General features: G+C 45.9%; 1 protein-coding gene across 2 annotated transcripts in view; it reads right to left on the reverse strand.

Annotated features, from left to right (window-relative positions):
- Positions 1–19943, reverse strand: part of CHN2 (chimerin 2) — a 601556-nt gene that overhangs the window by 308732 nt on the left and 272881 nt on the right. For both annotated transcript variants that reach the window (XM_078664041.1, XM_078664042.1), the window contains exon 3: positions 2855–2910. In XM_078664041.1, coding sequence (XP_078520167.1) covers positions 2855–2910 — 56 coding nt within the window. The remainder of the gene's footprint in view (positions 1–2854; positions 2911–19943) is intronic.

Consider the following 19943-nt stretch of genomic DNA (forward strand, 5'->3'; position numbering starts at 1 on the left):
AACCATGCCAGACCAGAAGTGGTGCGGAGTATCATCTTGAGCAGACTTGATTACTGCAATGCACTGCTTCTGGGGCCCCCTATCATCCTGTTGGGCAAACTGCAGCGGGTTCAGAATTTTGCGGCAAAACTGGCGCTTTCTCGTCGGTGCCTTGATTCCTCTTCAGCGGCACTTAAAGATCTCCATTGGCTGCCCATTTCCCAGCGCGTCGAATTCAAAGCTCTGTGTCTGGTCTTTCGGGCTCTTCATGGCCAGGGACCGATTTCTCTGCGGGAACTGTTCTTCTGGTATACCCCCACCAGACCTCTTCATTCGGCTGCGGCTCATTTAGTGGCAGTCCCCAAGATCCGGAGGATTCGGATGGGTGGCCGTTCCTTTGGTTACGCTGCATCCAGGCTGTGGAATGCGCTGCCACTGTCCCTTCGGAGCCTGGGAGACCTCTCTTCTTTTAAAAAGGGATTAAAAACTCACCTGTTTCCAAGGACACTGTAGCTGACGGTTAATGTAATGTTTCTTGTGTTCAGGCCATGAAAGATCACAGCGCCAGGATACCCGTCGGGTGACAGCTGCGCTTTATAAGTGTGCCATACAATACAATACAATACAATTGCCACCATGAGCAAAATGGGCCCACGGTCAGGGAAAATGTCCCAACAGGACCGGAGATATCCAAGGGAAAAGGGCTTTATCTTTGACACCCCAACAAGGACATAGAGTGTGTTGAGCACAAGGAGCTTTGCTCCAGAGGCTGAAGAAAACCCGGGGTGGGCCGTGGACCAGGTGACTGTGCAAGGACTATTTGCAAGTGTTAATTCTGGGCGGGGGTTGCATGGGGCTGCAGAGTTCCAGAGGCTTGGGGATCCCAACCCCCAGCTGTTTTTATTAACAGGGGGAGAGGGACCCCATCTCCAGGCCCCCACCCCAAAGGGGAGGATTGGGAGTGTAGTTTCACCCCCCCAACCATAGAAGCTTGGAAAGGGGGCTTGGACCCCAAATCCAGGCCCACAATGTGAGGGGTAACAGGGGGAGAGCTGGTGTACTTCCATAAGAGGAGGAGAAGGGGCCTGGTATGCAGGGTAGTGCAGGGGGGTGTACTGTGCTTCCCCCAGCAGTGGTGTGCCTGCCCCACTCCCCGTGTCTCTGTGTGGCGGAGCAGGCAGCCACCACCAAAGAAGAGCTGCCGGCTCCCGCGGCAGCAGAAAAGATGCTGCCCCAGGGGTTGCCAGATGGGGCAGCCAGTGGTGCACTCCCTGGGCTGCCCCCACGGGGTGCCGGCCGGGGCAGCCAGTGGGGCGCTCCCTGGTCTGCCCCCAACAGAACCAGAAATGAAACCTGGTAAGGTGTGAAAAAAAAGCTGCATGGAAGAAAATAATGCCGGTGACTTGCTCATTAATATTCACACTTCCCGGCAAGGAAGCATCCCATAATGCAATGGGGACCTTTGCTCAGCCCAAAGTTCCGGGAATTTAGTGGACGGCAGGGGCACCACCATTGCTACAAAGAGAGTGGGCGGGCTGCAGGAGGAAGACAGCGCCCCCAATAGAAATTATCCAAGGCACAGACCCTAAGTTTGCAGGGTCTAGAAAAAGACGACCACCCTGGGATTCTCTTTCATTACCAATCACTCCTGACCTACTGGTTGAGAAGAAAGATACAGACACAGGTGCATGATTGAAACATTTAGGGCCTGATTACAAGTTTGGTGGTGGCATTCCCATGGTGGTGCCTCTAAAAATGGGCAGCACAGCTTTGTTTCTTCTCTGCCAGGGATAGAGGAAACTCCTAATATGCTTGGCAGGAACGCGGCAATCCCAACAAGGATATTGATGCGTTTCTCTTCACGGGGAGTTGCTAATGCTGACAGTAATGCATATTCCTGAAAGGCTGCAATGCTTAATTAATGATAAAGGGTCCGATTCACAGAATTAACTTAAGACAAAATCCTAAACTTACTATCATTTTGGTATTCACTGAAGGCACTTACTCATTTTGGTATTCACAGAAGGCACTTACTCATTTCGGTATTCACAGAAGTTAGGAGTCCTAACTTTAGGACTCCTAAACTGAGAGAAATCCCAACTTTAAGACTTTCGGTATTCACAGATGGCATTTAGGAGTCCTAAAGTTAGGACTCCTAACTTCTGTGAATACCGAAATGAGTAAGTGCCTTCTGTGAATACCAAAATGAGTAAGTGCCTTCAGTGAATACCAAAATGATAGTAAGTTTAGGATTTTGTCTTAAGTTAGTTCTGTGAATCGGGCCCATATTGTTTTGTTTTGTTTAGTTGCTCCTCATTGTGTGTCACCATCCTCATGATATAGATGAGTCTCCACCTGGGGCTAAACCTTTTGTCATGATGCTTCACATAAGGCTGTCTGTGGGTACCACACCATCCCTTGCCATGTACACAGGCCTTCACATGAGGCTCCCTCTGATACTAGAACATCTGAGCCTCGAGATGATGTACGAGAAACTCCATCTGAGGCTACGCCATCCAACCTTCAACACGCACCGGAAACAGTGTGAGAACAGCTGTGTCAGGTGATAGAAACACTATTATTTATAGTGGTACAAAACAGCAAAACTATGGGAATTAATATAGCAAATATAAGTTATTACCTGCAGGAACAACAACATAATTAGAACAAAAACAATAATATAAACAATAATCAAAATAAGAAAAACCCAAACAACATACTAGCTGTGGTTCCACATAACCATGAACTTTGTAGCGTTGCTCGTTGAGTTTGAAATTGCACCACCTTAGGTTGAACAGAGCACTGGCACAATTACTTGATACTAATAGTATAGATCAAATCAATTTGTCAATAAATTAAGATTAACAGGGCTCACCATGTGTGGGCAGATGGTCCGTCTAGGGCGTGGCGCCTCTTGTTGTAACTGATACACTGTGTGATAGAAAGAAACAGGTGTTTAAGTAAAGAAGGGACAGTTTCCTGGGGACATCCTATCCTCCAACATTGCTTCATGTTTTAACAGACGATCCCTCTGATGGTCAGGAAATCACAATTTGCTTCTAGGGGTAGCATAGAATTCAGAATTTTACCTTGTACTTTACTCTGAGCCTCGTTCTTTCCACTTGGATCTATGTGTACATTTAATTTACAATAACATAATTAGATCAATTTAATAAAGTGAATTTTCCTTTTCGTGCATGGGGTGCATAGGCAGGCACCCTCCCTGAAGAGGGTTGGGGGACGCTTAAGTCTTCAAGGAATATGGCTTTGACAATTTGCTATTGATTGATCCAATTTTGTGGTAATCTGTGTCAAATTGCATTGATCAGGCCTAGTGTTCTGCAGGCCAGTTTGATGCTCAAAATTGTTTGGTACTTTCTAATCCGAAATGTATCTATAATGTATGCACTGGGCTCCGGCCAGCATGTGCCATGGAAACTTTATGAAATCTGTTATGAAAAAACATATTGTAGTGATGAGGGACACAAGGGTCTAATTATGTTTCTTTATTAGTTAGTAACTCACATCAGAAAGCCGTCAGCTTGTTAACCAGGACGCCGGTCCGCTCTGTCAACATTCCAGAGCGGGCGCCTGGCTGTCAGAATGGAATGTACCAACATGCAAGGAAGGAGGAGGGAGGGGTGAAAGGGGAAACAGGGAATGGGGTGAACATTGACCGTAGTTACAACACATCGTCCTCCTTAAGGGAAATAACTGAAAAATGCTGGGTATATAATGGTGGGGATCCTGTGCTCCTATGACCTAAGTACTAGTGTCTATCTCATTATGTACTGTTTGTGCCACTGGGGAGAGGTCCTAAATCTGTCACTCCTTCTGTCTAATCTGATGTTTTTCCTGATGTCATCACCTCCCCCTCTTCTCATTACTGTCCTGGGCTCTCCCCTTTCTGCTGGAACCACTCGATCATGACTCCACAGTCTACCATCATCCACCACCACAGAGTTTCTATTTGGTTGCTGGATGGTCTTGGGAGCAAAGAACTTGTTGCCTCCACTCCACAGTCTCTCTGGTTTCTTTACATAAACTCCTTGTCCTTCCTGAAATTCTCTCTCCTTCACCCCCCACTTCTTATCGTACCATTCCTTGTATTTCTGCTGACTGTCTACAATTCTCCTCTTGATCTCTTTGTGATCGGTCTCCTTTATTTGTTTTCTCCCCATCCAACTGGGTGTGAGTTTCGTGCCAGCTTTTCTTCCCCTCAACAACTCAAAGGGTGTGCATCCTGTAGTGGACTTCGGTGTGGTGTGGTATGCCCACAACATGTCCCTTATGGCTTCCTCAATGTTTTCCCCTGCTTGGTTGGCCAATTGTATGCACTCTTTCAGCATACGATTCACTCTTTCCACTTTCCCATTTGCTTTGGGACAATACAGCGGCGTGCGAACATGGGTCACCGAACAGTCTTTGAGGAAGTCCTTCATCTCTTCTGAGATCAGTTGTACGCCATTGTCTGTCACCAGTGTTGAGGGTATGCCTTCTAGTGTGAACACCTCTTTCAAGAAACCCACTATGACTTTGGTGCTCACATTGTGAACAGTCTTGCAGGTAATCCAGCTTGAAAAGTAGTCAACTAGGACCAATAAGTACTTGTCTTGAGGCCCTTTGCCATGGATAGGACCCGCTATGTCGAAGCCTAACTTGCTCCAAGGAACCTCCGGAACTTCAACTGGTGACAAAGGTGCCCTCCTCGTGATCTTGGATTTGTCACTCAGGGCACACGCATAACAGTCACGCACCTTGTCCTCCATTTCTCTGTCCATGGTAGGAAACCAGTAGTCAGCACGAAGTCTGGCTTTGCACAAGCTTCTGCCTAGATGTCCCTCGTGAGCCAGCTCCACTACCTTACTTCTTAATGCTTCTGGTGGGACCACTTTCCCTGATTTCAGTATTAGGTCACCTTCCACAGATAGATCCTCCCTCACGTTCCAATACGGCTGGATCTCTGTCTCCATGTCTTTGCATTTCTTGGGCCATCCAGATAGTATATACCTCTTCACCTTCTTCATGACATCACCTCGTTCCATCTGGGTTTCCCATGACGCTTTTTCCACTGCCGCTAGTCCACTTCCAAGATCGAGCTACTCTTCATTTCCTCAACCTCCTCTCCGTCTGCAGGTGCTCTTGATAGGAAGTCAGCAACTCTATTTTGTTGTCCAGGTATATAGGAGACCTTGAAGTTGTAAGCTTGTAGTCCCACTGCCCATTTAGCTATCCTAGGTGTCATGCTTTCCATATCCTTCTTGGTGAACAGTGAGACCAGGGGTTTATGGTCGGTTTGCACTTCAAACGGAATACCCCAAATGAAAAACTTGTAGTGACAGATGGCCCAATAGACAGCTAGGGCCTCTTTCTCTATGGTGGAGTAATTCTTCTCCGATACTGTGAGGGTTCTTGATGCGAAGGCTACCACGTTCATCTGGTTGCCCTCTCTCTGTGCAAGCGTTGCCCCTATGCCTTTGTTGCTGGCGTCCGTAGATATGATGGTTACACCATTGGGATCAAACTTCCCTATATACGGGGCTTCAATGATAGCCTTCTTTATGCTCTTCATGGACACCTCCTGGTCTTTTCCCCATTCAAAAACACTGTCCTTCTTTATCAAGTCTCTTAATGGTTGCGACACCATAGCAAAATCCTTAATAAATTTAGCCATGTATTCTGCAAGACCTAGGAAGGACAGTATGTCCTCTTTGCTCTTGGGAATGGGAGCATCCTCCACTGCCTTCACTAAGTCATGTTTGGGTTTGATGCCATCTTCAGATAGAGTGTGTCCCAGGTAATCCACCGAACTTACTCCTAGTTTGCATTTTGAAGGCTTCGTGGTGAAGCCCACCTCTTTCAACTTTTCCAACACTCTTCTAGCCATTTCATTGTGTTCCTCTTCGCAACCTCCAAAAATCAGGATGTCATCCTGGAAACAGATGGTGTTCCTACAGTCTTTTAACACATGTTGCATGACTCTTTGGAAAGCAGCAGCTGCCGATGCCAATCCGAAAGGCATTCTCTGAAACTTGAAATTTCCAAATGGGGTGGTGAACGCTGTCAGTATCTGGGAGTCCGGGTGAAGCTTGATTTGGTAATAGGCGGAGGATAGGTCAAGCACGCTAAAATACTTGGCACCCCTGATCGTGCTTAGCATTTCCCCTATCCTGGGAAGAGGGAACCTGTCCACAAGAATATTCGCATTGAGGTCCCTCAGGTCTACACAGAGTCTTATGCTGTTCCCTTTATCTTTGGCCATGATGACAATCGGGGCCAACCAGGCTGAACTCTCAATTTCTGTGATGACTCCCTCCTTAACCAGCCTCAGAAGCTCCTGCTGGAGAGGGTCTCTCATGCGCAAAGGTATAGACCTGGTCTTGTGCACTACAGGCACCGCCCCCTCCTTTAGCACAATCTTATGCATGTAATTCTTAAATACCCCCAATCCATCACTGAACACTTCCTTAAACTCATTAGTGAGATTCTCTGATATACCTTCTGGGTCAATTAACAATACCTGCTCTTTGTTGTTTGGATCAAGTATGATTCCCAACTGCCTCTGATGTTTCCAGCTCAATAGGGTCGAGCCTCTCGTGGAAACATACACCTTTCCTACTGCGTGCCTATCTTTAAATGAGATTCTCATGGTTACCATTCCCTCAAGGGAGATCTTCCCTTTGTTGTAACCTTTGGGACTAATGTCTGGTGGCAACAATTTTACAGGATGATTAGCAAACTTATCTTCAAACACTTTCTTATCCACTAAAGTATAAGGGGAGCACGAATCAGCATACATACTAAACATCACTCCGTCAAGTAAGACATCACATTTGGGGTAAACATCATCATTATTATCTTCCTCATCCCCCACCTGAAAAATGTACGATTTTTCTCTTCCCTCTTCCTGGGGTGTCTCCTCGATAACATGCACTGCTCTGCCAGGTGCCTTACATACTTTGGAAAAATGCCCCCACCTGTTGCACTTTCTGCACTGTACATTCCTTGCAGGACACTTCCAGTTATTTGCCAAATGATTTGGACTGCCACATTTATAACACACTGTGGTACTGGGCTTGCTTCGATTAACCTCTTTACTCTTGTCCCCTACTTTACAAACCGTTTCACCCTCAGTACTAACTTTGCTCTCTCTGTTTGTACCCTCTGTAACTCTCATTTCCTTCATGCAACGTGCTGTGTGCTCTAAACCTTTAGCTATGTTTATTGCTTCCTCAAGATTGGGGTTCTTGGTAAGTAATTCCTCTTGTATCTTGGTTTCATTGGTGCACCTCACCAACTGGTCTCTTATTAGAGAGTCTGTGAGTTGACCAAACTCACATGTGGCTGACAAACCTCTCAACACAGCTATATAATTACTCACTTTCTCCTCCCTCTTCTGAACTCTCTTAAAAAACTTATGTCTTTCCATAACCACATTTATCTTCTCCTTAAAATGAGCCGCTAATTCTCTTAGCGTACTTTCATATACATTGACACCTTCCTCCACTTCCTCTTGCTCATCCTCAATAAATCTCCCAGTTATATCTTCATATATTTTCCTCCCATGTGTGCCCAAATTATGTAGCAATATGTGTTGTTTGCGTATATTAGTGTAGTTGCTGCCTCCAATTGCTATTAAGTAAGATTTGAAGATACCTTCCCACCTTCTCCAAGGGATTACTGGTTCTCCTAATTCATTAAGAAAAGGTGGGGGTTGGCTCATTCCTGCTCCTGCCATTGCCATAAAGTTCTCAAAATACTTGTATTTCTAACTTTTCTCAATGAAGAAAAAACAAACAACAATACACTAAAAACGTGAAAATGACTCTATGCCACTTGTTGCTGTGTTTCTAAGCTGAATAACACACTTGTTTCCGCCTAAAAACATAAGAAAAAACCACACTTTCCTATATATTGCCACTGAAAATGTGTACACTGGGGGGAATGCAATTAACACAGAGGTTTATGCAGTCCTCTTTCTGCTTCCAAGGTCGATAAGTTTAGTCCAATGAGGTTGCCTGCTTTCCCTCCAACTGGCGGGAACTTCCTGTAGCGAAGCTTCCCCTCGAAATAATCCCTGTCAGGAAGAGGCCGCTCTGGAGCTGAGGTATACGGGCGTGCACTCCAATAGCTGCTGCCTCTCTCAACTCCACAACACTGCCCTTCCAAGTTCCCACATGAGAGCGAGAGACGAACAAGAGTCCACTGAGTCACCACATATCCCTGAGCGAAGATACCGGTAAGGGCTATGCCTCGCGCTATGTTTCAGTAAGCGCTCTGCCTCGCGCTATGTTTCAGGCAGCGCCGTTGGTTAATGCGCGCTTGAAAGCTTCCTGTAAAGCCGAGGATTCCCCCAAGAGCGTCGGTAGTTTGAATGCGCCGGAGAACAATTCCCGGTGATGAATACAGGGCGCCTCACAGCAGGAACGCAGTAAAGATGGTTCCGCTAATCGCCCCTCAAACAACTTGAAAATTAGCTGGTTTCAGTGAAGCTGCATGACTTGAGCTCTCCCTTCAAGTTCGCGGTATGTGCCCGACCCGGCACACCAGTATGAACGATGACACACCACCCCTGACGCTTAAGTTTCGTTCACAGGCAACGCGATGCCCGACCTGGCAACCGATAATGTAACCAACCCTTCAAAGTTATTTCCTCGCAAATGTCATTCCTAACCTCCTTACTTGTGAGGCTTAAACAGCAGTTGGTGACACCCAGCATCGGTCACTCGCTTCATCCTTAGTTTCACCGGCTACGTTTAACTTCCTCCGTCAACAAGCATAAATCAATTCCAGGGAAACGGCAATGACTGTCCCTGGCCCAGTTTCCTTCTCCTCGTCGCCAAGAAATGTAGTGATGAGGGACACAAGGGTCTAATTATGTTTCTTTATTAGTTAGTAACTCACATCAGAAAGCCGTCAGCTTGTTAACCAGGACGCCGGTCCGCTCTGTCAACATTCCAGAGCGGGCGCCTGGCTGTCAGAATGGAATGTACCAACATGCAAGGAAGGAGGAGGGAGGGGTGAAAGGGGAAACAGGGAATGGGGTGAACATTGACCGTAGTTACAACACATATTACATCTGGAACAAAATGTGGTAAATGCAGAGGAAGTCCTTATTATGCCCCTGGGACTGATCACTGGATACATCTTTTCCTCACACAATCTGGGGCCAGATGTAGGAAGCCTAATTCCGGTCGGTAACAACTGAAATAAACGAATTTCGGCCGTTACCGACCGGAATTAGGCTTTTCATATGTAGGTGGCTACATTTCAGATTCAGTAATTTACCGAATCGGTATTTAAGAATTCGGTAAATTACAGATTCTTAAAAATACCGAATCGGTAAATTACCGAATCTGAAATGTAGGGAGCACTCAAATGAGTGCTTTTCCCATTTTAGGATTCGTTATTTACCACCAACTAGAAGTTGGTGGTAAATAAGGAATTCCTATGTAAATGCATAAATGTGCATTTACACCTGTGCCATGTAACAGACATACATGCCCTTAGGGCATGTATGTATGCCACATGTGAACACCAGCACTAATCAGAGGTGCAGCAGGGTGTCAAAGTGACACCCTGCCACCCTTGAATTTTTCGGTATTTACCGAATCGGTAATTACCGATTCAAATACCGAATCTTACCGATTCGGTATTTTTTACCGAATAATTACCTACATTGCATTTACCGATTCGAAAAAAATAACGAATCAGTAAAATTTGGTATTTTCTAATCGGGAAATCTAAATTACCTGCATCTAGCCCCTGGTGTTCATTTGTTCAGACATGCTAGACCAATATTTCTAGGTCTCTATCAAAAGTCCTTGGTTGATCAGTCCCACTTAAACAGGAATGGCCTCTATGGCACATTGTAGAAGGCAAAGATGCTACTGTTCCATGAAATGTCTTCTATATTCAGACTTTGTCCTCACTCACTCAACCAGCCATAGCATAGTCTTCAAGGGCTGTGGACCTGGATGCCTGGGTGGGTGACTTTGTGCAATAAATAGATGCATGATTGCTGAAACCCCCATGTTTAAAGTTCTGGGATGCTTACACAAATGTGAACAATATGGGGACCTTAGCAGGCTTGGTTTGGACCAGAGGTAACTTGGATAATACATTACACCAGATAATGCATGCTGCATTACACGAGAAAAAAATACCCTGAACGTTCAACGTGAGCAGGTCCAGAGCATCACATATGTAGGGACAGACACAGTGCCATTGAAAGACTGGTTTGGGGTCAGGACCTGGTCCTGGTGAAAGAAATGTGCAGATGGCAAGGAAGGGCAACTACTCTGCTGGCAGCAGGAGGGTGTGTGGGCACCAGGGCAGAAAAGGCAGCCCTCTGCCACCCACAGGCTGTGGGAGCTCCAGGGAAGGTCTACCCGTGCTGTTGAAATGTTGTCTTCTATATAACCCTGCACTGGATGCTGATGAGAAAGATTGTCTGTAAGCCTTGGGGATGCCCCATTTATTCATGGAGTGCCTTTTCAGGTACCCTTCAGATGAAGCCACTTTCTGTCTTTAATATTTATGTTTGGGGACCTGCTGCTGTTGTGCTCTCTCATGTGTTGAGTGTTTGACAAACCTTCATGAATGACAAGTCCAGGGCTGTTTTCAAAGCGTATATATTGGAGAATAACAGCAAGAGCATTTCGGTAAGAATGCCTATGGCAACTATATGGAGCCTCGCGATGACGTCCATGGTCAGAGATGATCTGGTGCCTGCAGAGTGGTGTAGCCTCCATGTTTACATGCTGCTGATCAGGGGTAGAAGGCTCTGTCTTGAAAAATAGAAATCAGGGTAATTTTGTGGACTGTATCTGCCCTACTCACTTTGCCACTGGATTCAAGCTAGCCTGTCTGATGATGGCTGAATAGCCAGAAACTGGTCCCAGGATGCTTGTTTCCGGTCCAGGGAAGACATGGCTTGGCAGTTCAGGCTGGACTGTTCCCATGAGGCACAGAGTCAGACTGATTTGCATATGGACATGTCTGAGATGGCGGAGTGGGCTATAGAACGGTGATGGATTAAACCCAGATCAGTTGACTGGGGGCGAGTGCTTGATTCGCTCAAACGCTCCGTCCATCATCCCCTTTGGTATAGCTACTTTTGTTTCAGGAGACGCTGGATTTGCTTGATGGGCATCTTCTCACCTTACTTGTTGGACATAGGAGCCACGCCCTTGCCTTCCAAGACTCTCAGAAGGATCACCTGCCCTCAGGGACTTACCTCTTCCTGGACCGGCTCTCTTGAGTCAGCTGTCATGTGATTATTGCAGCTCCTGCTTTTTCAAGATATGTTGTCCTCCTTCCTCTCATGACCCATGAAGTGATGGGGTGTCTGTCTTCTGTGGTTGTTTCCTTTCGAGAGGCCCAGAGGATGGTTGAACCCGCTCTGGATGGTCAGGCTGGATGACAGTAGCTTATCGAGTCATGAAGGCCTTACCTAACTGAGCAGGCGGCAATGACCAATCAATCAATCAATCATTACATTTGTAAAGCGCACTACAAACCTGTGAGGGTCTCAAGGCGCTGGGGGGGGCGCTGCTACTGATCGACATTACCGTCTACCTGAACTCTTCTTCTTACCGTTGCGACTTTACAGTTTTTACCCATTGCAATCCATGTCTTTGAGGCATTCGCTGAAAGTGGTGGTCAGTGCTGTTACAAACACTGAGAAGGAAGCCAAAGACAAGGGCGGTGGAGGCTGGTCCCTCTTTCTCTGGCGCCTCCTTCGAGGGAACTCTTCTCCTCTATTGCTCAGCCAGATGCCTCCATCCTCACAGGTCTAACTACGGTCTGGGGACCTTCTAGTTTCCTTCTTCGGATGAAGGAGTGTTGTGGATTCTTTCTTTCCTCTAGTGGGATTCGCGATCACCCTTCCTCAAGTTTCTATGTAAGCAGATGGAATATGTGCTGAAACATGGCACGGTGCTGTCAGGATGGCCCTGGCTCACTTGCATCTTTGTGCATTTATGTATTTCTGTTTGTTCTGATTTCAGCAGTTATTTGTTGGACCTTGTATCTTCTATTCCTGCACATTAGGTTCTCAGTCATGACAGGCCCTAGTGAGGAGCAGTAGAGGAGTAAATCTTATATCCACACCTACTTCAGCCCTGCACTTTGAATTTAAGATGGGAACGAGTCTTCTGGATGCGCAGGGGGCAGATGCTCTTCATCACTAGCCTTGTGTACTTCCTAGGGGAGGAGGGAATTTGCATAGTCGTGCTATGCAAATTCGGCAAAACGGTAAAAAATCTCAGCGAGCACTCAAAAGTTCAGTGAACACACAGAATTGCTTGTCCCGCCTGTTAGCGATGCTTTTTTCCTGTTCACGAACGCTGTTTGCGTGCTCAGGTAGAAATATCTCGCAAACAAGCATTTTGAAAGCGCGAACAAGCAAAAAATTCCATGAAGCCACGGATTGCAGAATGTTTGGCAATACCGCGTTCTCCGTGGAATGCAAAATTACCCAAATTCCATGAGCGGAACGGAATTTACCACCCAGGCCTAGTACTTCCTCATAGCCTCCGAGGTACCTTCTGCTCTCAGATTGCCTTGGTACTTGTGCAACAATAATATCTTCTGAGCAGGTGGTACAAGCAATTTTCTCACCTCCTCTGATTTGTACACGGAGTGAGTTACCTTGACAGATGTTACCAGCAATTGTTTCACCTCCTCTGATTTCTACAAGGACTTAGTTACCTGAACAGGTCCTACCAGCAGCTGTCTCACCTCCTCTGATGTGTACAAGGGGCCCGCACTGGTGGAGGTCTGTTAAGTGCCTGACTGCACATCCGAGGAGATGCTCCTGACCAGCGCCCTCGTCTTGCTTCCATGCTCTTCCTCAGCGGTACTCTGTGCAGTGCTATGACCTGCTGCGTCTTGACCTCAGGGTCTGCTCCAGCGATCCTCCAGGCTCGTGGACCTCTGGGGTCTGTGGAACCACCATGTTGCGACTCTGCAGGATGTCCAGGCCCGCTGCGGACATTCGTATCTGCCTTCACGTCTTCTGTGTGGGGAGCGCGTGCTTCCAGCATCTGTGCACATCCTGCACTTCCTGCAACGTCTGTTCCGTACACGGGCTCCTGACCACTCTCCAGGCTCTGGAGCACAGAAGACCCAAGGATCTTCACACCGTTCTACACTGCAAGTCTTAAACCCCTCCCCCACACTTCCTGTCTATGGTGTAGAGTCCAGAAGAGAGCACTTTCCCCTACTTTCTGTGTTATCCTTGCTGATCAATGTAAGCAAACTAGAGCATCCATCTCTGCATAGACCCCTTCTTAGCTAAGGAACACTCATCTCTTGAGGCAGCTTTCAGTAAGTTCTCATACCCTCCCGTCTTCAGTGATACAGGGGAAGTGATGTCACCCTGCAAGCAGTGGGTACAACTGTTTCAATCCTATGTATCTCTGGTTGGGGAAGGTAATGGTTCACCCAAACACAAACAAATGTTGCTGCATTATTTGGGTATTGAAGGAAGAAGAGTTTACAAAAGCTACCACAACTAACAGAAGGGAGCGGCATCAGAGATGACAAACAACCAGACATTTTCAATCTGTGTTATAAAAACTACAAGAACATTTGGGAGAAAAATATTCTTCTTGAGAAGCATAAATTATATGGAAATGTTCTGGGAAAAAACATAAAAAGTGACTGTTTGTACTACAGGGTTGTGAGAGCTACCACGTCTTTCCAGATTGGACTACTGCAACTTTCTCCATGCTGGCCTCCCCAAATCCCACCTCTGCCCTCTAAAATCCATCCTCCAATCAGCAGCTCTCTTCGTACATGGGGCTAAAAGAAATGAAGACATCACACCCATACTGCTGTCTATTCCTATTGAAGTAAGGTCAATTTACAAGACTGCCCGCATCACCCACAAAGGCGTGACACCTCCATCCCACGCTATCAGGCTAATACACTCTAAATCTCAGGAGGCTCTAGACCTTCACTCAATGCCGAACACTTACTGCTCCAACCTCCTACCTTCAAAAGGGAAAGATTCATGTCTCAATCCTCTCTGTAATGCGACCAGAATCTGGAACTCACTCCCTCCATCCCTTCGAACCACCACCTCTATCCGGACCTTCAAAACAGATCTTAAAACTCTCCTCTTCCAAAGGCACTTCCTGGAATTATTCAACCCACTTCTTGACCATTACGGCCATCTAGCACCCAAATGAGGTCAACCTGGTAAATATGTATTTTACTCCTGTTCTAACCTAACGCTGACACCTTTGGGTAAAGTTTGCGCTATATAAAACAGCATTAAATAAACATGCACTTGAATCTGGCGCTGTCACTGGTAGGAGGGGTCAGGTGGTTCGGTGATGTGTAGAAAAGTTACTCTCCCAAAGTCCAGCTCTGACAGAGGAAGCAAACATTGGTAAAGGCGTAAAGCACATGCCGGACAGTGTAGAAGAAGTGGGGGCACCACAGAACAAGTGTGAATAGAAAAGACAAGATCTGAGAACATTTCACCAAAATGAAGGAACTGACGCATCAAGGGGTCTATTTGGATGGCGGGCGGATAGCCACCGCCCGTGTGTCGGTGGCGATCCGCCCGCCATTCACCACCGCCCGTCTCCCATTCCACCCGTAAAATTACGATGGCGGTGGGGAACCCGGCGGATGGAAAGACCATCTGCTGGTTTTCTTACGGTCGGACGGGCGACCGGGCGGAAAAGGGCTCTAATTTTGTGGCGGTGTCTGCAAGACACCGCCATCCATATTAGGATGGGCAGCGGTGCAGGGCTTTCCATGGTGGAGAGCCCGCCATGGTAAGCCAGGCAGAGTTTACTTTCGGGGGCCCGTTGTGGGCCCCCTGGGGTTGGGGGGGTTGGGGGTGCACTTGGGGGATACCCATGGTACCCCCTCCATTTGCATGCACAATATGGCAGGCACTGCACGGTGCCTGCCACGTTGTGCATGCAACTGCACAACATGCATATATTGCATTGTGGCGGGTGTTGCTTACAGCACCGCCCGCCACAATGCAATATATGCAGGATGCCACCGCCACCGTGGCATCCTAATTTCCATGGCGGGACCGCGGCACCTATGGCGGTCGGTCCCGTTTCCCGCCCGCCATCGTAATAGGCCCGCAAGTGTGGGAAAAGGAATGAAACCCCCAAACATTAGTGACATCTCTGGTGGAGCAGAGGGCTTTCAACTGTCAGACCAGAAAGGCTGCTTGCAGAACATGTGGAAACAGTGAAGTGGGTGAGAAACATGAGTGCTGGAGAAAGCCTCGACGATGAGAAGGAGACATTAGTATTTCAAGCTAACAAGTACATGGCTCATACTCCTGAGGTCAGGGAGCTTGGCTGACATATGCTCCAGTTTGCTTCTCTTTTGTTACAACATTATCTTCCTTTTTCAATGCTGTTTTAAAAATACTAGTTTTTCCGCATTCATGGTTTGTATTCTATGACAGTGAGATCAGAAAGTGCCTTTCTCGTCACTGGATGGCGTCACATGATGCTGATGCTCATGTGGTTCTCGCTGTGGTTGTCCTTCGGTGTCATTCTTCTAGCCTGGAGGCTCTCTTTGGGAAGGACAAGGGTTGCCTCTTGTGTTTTGTTGTGTCGTGCTCCGTCAGCAGACGTCGCCCCCCTGAGCCTCGTTTTTTCCCGCCCGGTGGATTTTGTTGACTTTTTGTGGTGTTGCCCTTGCTTTACAGCTAGGGGCCTGATTCTGATGCGGTTAGGAAAGCATTCCCACATAGGGCCTGATTCTGATGCGGTTAGGAAGGCCTCCTAACAGCATTTACTCCTTCCAAATCGGATCAGGAACGTGTCTTCCCGACCCAGGGCCCAATTATGATGCGGTTAGGAACATATACTCCCTTTGAAGTCAATGGGAGTCCAACCAAATCGTCTCTGGAAGCATCCGGATACATCGTACTCCGTCGGTCGGACTCTCTTGATCAGAGTGGGTTGGAAACCATTTCCACACTGATTCGGTCAGGAAGCTTTCCAACCCGCATCAGAATCAGGCCCTAAGTCTCCCAGGTCTTGGGGGCTCGGAAGTCCTTCTTCTTTTTCTATCCGAGGTGACGTTTATTGCCAGCTGACTCCTTGATTGGACTGCATGTCAGGGCACAGAAAAGTGCTCATAAGTACCAAATAACCCCGTCACCCTGAAATCGTTGATGACGTCAGAGCTGAGCCACAAAACAGGGAGAAACTAGAGGGATATCTTCTAAATCCTTCTAGGCTAGCCCTTCTTTGCAGTCTGGAATTACAGCTCCCTTGCGATAGTAAGATAAAGAGCTGGGAGGCCTCATCCAGACAGGACTTTCTCAGCTCCACAGACAGTCTAATCTCACCCAGGTACTGCAGAGCGTTCAATAAATAGGTGACTTCTGAGATGAAGCATGTCCTAAAGCAATTATATTGTATTATACTATATTATCTTATATTATATTATATTATATTATATTATATTATATTATATTATACTATATCATATTACGTTATATTATATTATATTATACTATACCATATTATATCATATATTATATTGTGTTATCTTATATTATAATATATTATACTATAATATAAAATATATTATATTACAGCACATCATAGTATACTATATTGTATTGTATCATATTATATTACATTATATTATAATACAGTATTGTATAATATATTATAAAATACTGTACAATATTATAGTATAGTATATTATATTATAATATATTATAATATACTACACTATATTATATTATATTACATTATATTATATTATATATTATATCATATTATATTACATTAATATCTTTTAGCTAAGTCATTTAAAATGAGTGTAATTCTGGCGGTCTGGCACTGCACGAGTCACCCAGCCATGCACTCGCACCGCAATTCTCATTATCTGGACTAAGAGAAAGGAAAACATCTAGCTGATTCTGCAGACGGACCCACGCTTCCTGCCTCAACATGTCTATTACCAAGTCTTAAGGCAGCTGGCAACAGGGCCGGACTGGGAACCACAACCGGCCATGGCAAAGTGCTCGACCGCCCCCCCCCCTCCCCACTGGGGCCGGGCAGGGGGGGGTGTTGGAGGTGCCGTCGAGCTCTTTGCCGGGGCCGTTTTCGGCTGATTTTGGTACAGGGCCGATTTTGCAGTTATGCTGCAAAAACAGCCCTGTAACAAAAATGGCCCCCAGGGGCCCTAAACCGGCCCCCACCGGTGCGGCACACCGGGGGATTGCCCGGTGCCCGCTATGGCCAGTCCGGCCCTGGCTGGCAATGAGAGTCTGCTGCTCAGATCCATCCTGTATCTGCGGCAGGACGCGGAACACTACCATCCTTTGTATCCCTACACCTCAGCCTTTTCACTCTACCCAAATCCCTACGCTGTTGACAGAAAGCACGCTTCTCGTTCGATCTCCCTGCTTCTTTCACAGCTGTTTTGGGGGTTTCAACTGGGTCCATTTCAAGAGCCCTATAGTTTATGATGACTCCAATATTAGGGTGGGACCCTTGCATTACTCATGTCCTACAAATGGTCCGTCGGCCAGAAGAGCCTTCTCACTGCCCCCTTAAAGCACTGGAGCTGGAAGTCTTAATGGTTTGAGGTTACTGTTTGTTATGACCAGGTGACCACTGACATCTCCCCAAGGTAACCAGACCGTATGAACAGGGAACCTAAGGGGTACCCACTGTAAAGATACATTTGTAAAAAAAAAAAAGAAATTTGAAAAATAAGAGCAGTGGCTCAAATATTTCTTAGAAACTTGCTGCTACTGCTGAACGCCGGGGTTACCGGTATCAGTGCTGTGCAGTTTTGATGGCACCTCATGACTAGGCCTTGGCGGTAATTTCTGTTCCGCTTGCAGAATTTGGGTAATTTCGCGTTCCGCGTAGAACGCGAAATTGCCCAAAATTCTGCGTTCCGTGACTTTGCAAAATGTTCCACTTGTTTGTGATCACAATATGCGTATTCGCAAGATATTTCCCCCGAGCACACAAACAGCGATTGCGAACAGGGAAAAAGCATCACGAACAAGCAATTCTGCGAGTTCGCGGAATTTCTGCGTGTTCGCGGAGATTTGCATAAGGCGATTACGCAAATTCCACCCACCCCTTCTCATGACTCCTCCTTTCACCACCTTCCGCGTCCCATTTTTTTATGTCACTCCTGTTTGTCAATTGCATCCCTGCTGTTTCCCTTTCCCTATGTCACTGTTTTCCTCTCTTTCTTTTCCTTTCCTACTTCTATCTTGTTTTTATGCCTTTTCTTGTCTCTTGCTCAGGGTCAAGCCCTGATGAAATGAGTCCTAAAGCACAAAAATGAGTGCCCATGAGCGCCACTTGCAACCACCGTCACACATTAAGCACTAGGTCCTTCTTTGGGGAAAGCCACGCTGTTGCACACTGGGAAATGGACTTGGGTTTCTCCGCGGGCTGTGCAACAGAATATCGAGAGCAACAATATTGACATAACAGAATATCCTGATACAAATGTTGTCTAAAAAAATATTTTACTTATATACATTGTAGTATATTGAGTCAAAAGTGTTGTGGAACAGAATGTCAAAAGAAATAAGTTAAGTATATTCAACGTTCATATTTATACCAATATATATAATTTGTTTAAAATATTAAACTGCTAAATATTTCTATTTTTAAAAATGACTGGTTTTAGTAAGATATATATATATATATTATATATATAATTTAAAAAATATAAATACAATAGACATTGTTTTTAAATCATTCTATTAAAAATATTAACAATAACTTTAATGTAAAATAGTCAACGTATATTTAACCAATAATTTATATAACTTAATTAAAAACCAAAAATGATTCAAAACGAAAACAAATGCATTTTATACTTTTTGTGGTATTTTGGCAATATATGACTTTGCAAACAAACAAAATCATCTTCCATGTCTATCACTGTGTCACAAGTCAGTTTTGTCGTTTTCGAATGAACCAATGGGTTATCAGTAGCCACTATAAATGTTGTACATGCACTTGGTGAACTCAGATGTAGTGAGCAAGGCAAACTGTCCGCCGAAACGCATCTGATCGTTTTTTCTTGCAAATAAAGACCCTTGATTTGAATCCCACGGAGTCGGTGCCTGTTTTTCGAAAGGATTGTGAACACAGGATTGGGTTCATATATATATATATATATATATATATATATTACCTACTGGCGGTCGCCAGTAGGTATATATAGTTAGGATTTTTTCTCTATGGGTTTTTTGAAAATTCTATGTCTAATAACTTAGGCGTTTGTGGACGGAATTGGCTGAAATTTTCAGGAAAATGGCACATTTTGTTTCTGAGCAGCCCTTGAAAATTTGGGGGGGGTTCGTCCAGTGGGGGCCGAGAAAAAAGGGGGGTCCCAAAACGTGTTTTTAACATTGAGTTTTCCATAGGGCGGTTGGCCTCACTTTTAGCCCGAACGGCTGAATGGATTTGCACGAAACTTGGCAAAATTGTAGGGACTGGTAGCCCGATGTGCCTTTTGTAGGTCTCAATATATGTGCTCCAGTGGATTTTGAGAAATTAACGTTTAAAAAAAGATATATATCTGTAACAGCGGACCGGGCAGCGCACTGGTTCGCGGACTTTTCGCGCAACGGAGCTTTGTGAAGCGAAGCTGATTGGTTCTCCGGCGTCTGTCAACATTCCAAACAGTCCGTAGCGGCCGCCATCTTGTCTCTCGGTAGGATCGAGAGACAAGAGGAGGTCAAAACAAAGGGGGAAATAACTATAAGGGGGCATAGTAGATCCTCGCTGACCCCCTAGGTTTGATGTGGAGGTTTTAAAAGGGCCCCGCGGGGCAAAAAAAAAAAATAATAATAATAATTGAACGGCTGAATGGATTTGCACGAAACTTGGTAAAATATTAGGGACTGGTAGCCCGATGTGCCTTTGCTAGGTCTCAATATATGTGCTCCAGTGGATTTTGAGAAATTAACGTTC

This window comes from Lissotriton helveticus, chromosome 10, assembly GCF_964261635.1.
Source record: "Lissotriton helveticus chromosome 10, aLisHel1.1, whole genome shotgun sequence".
Classification (NCBI taxonomy): domain Eukaryota; kingdom Metazoa; phylum Chordata; class Amphibia; order Caudata; family Salamandridae; genus Lissotriton; species Lissotriton helveticus.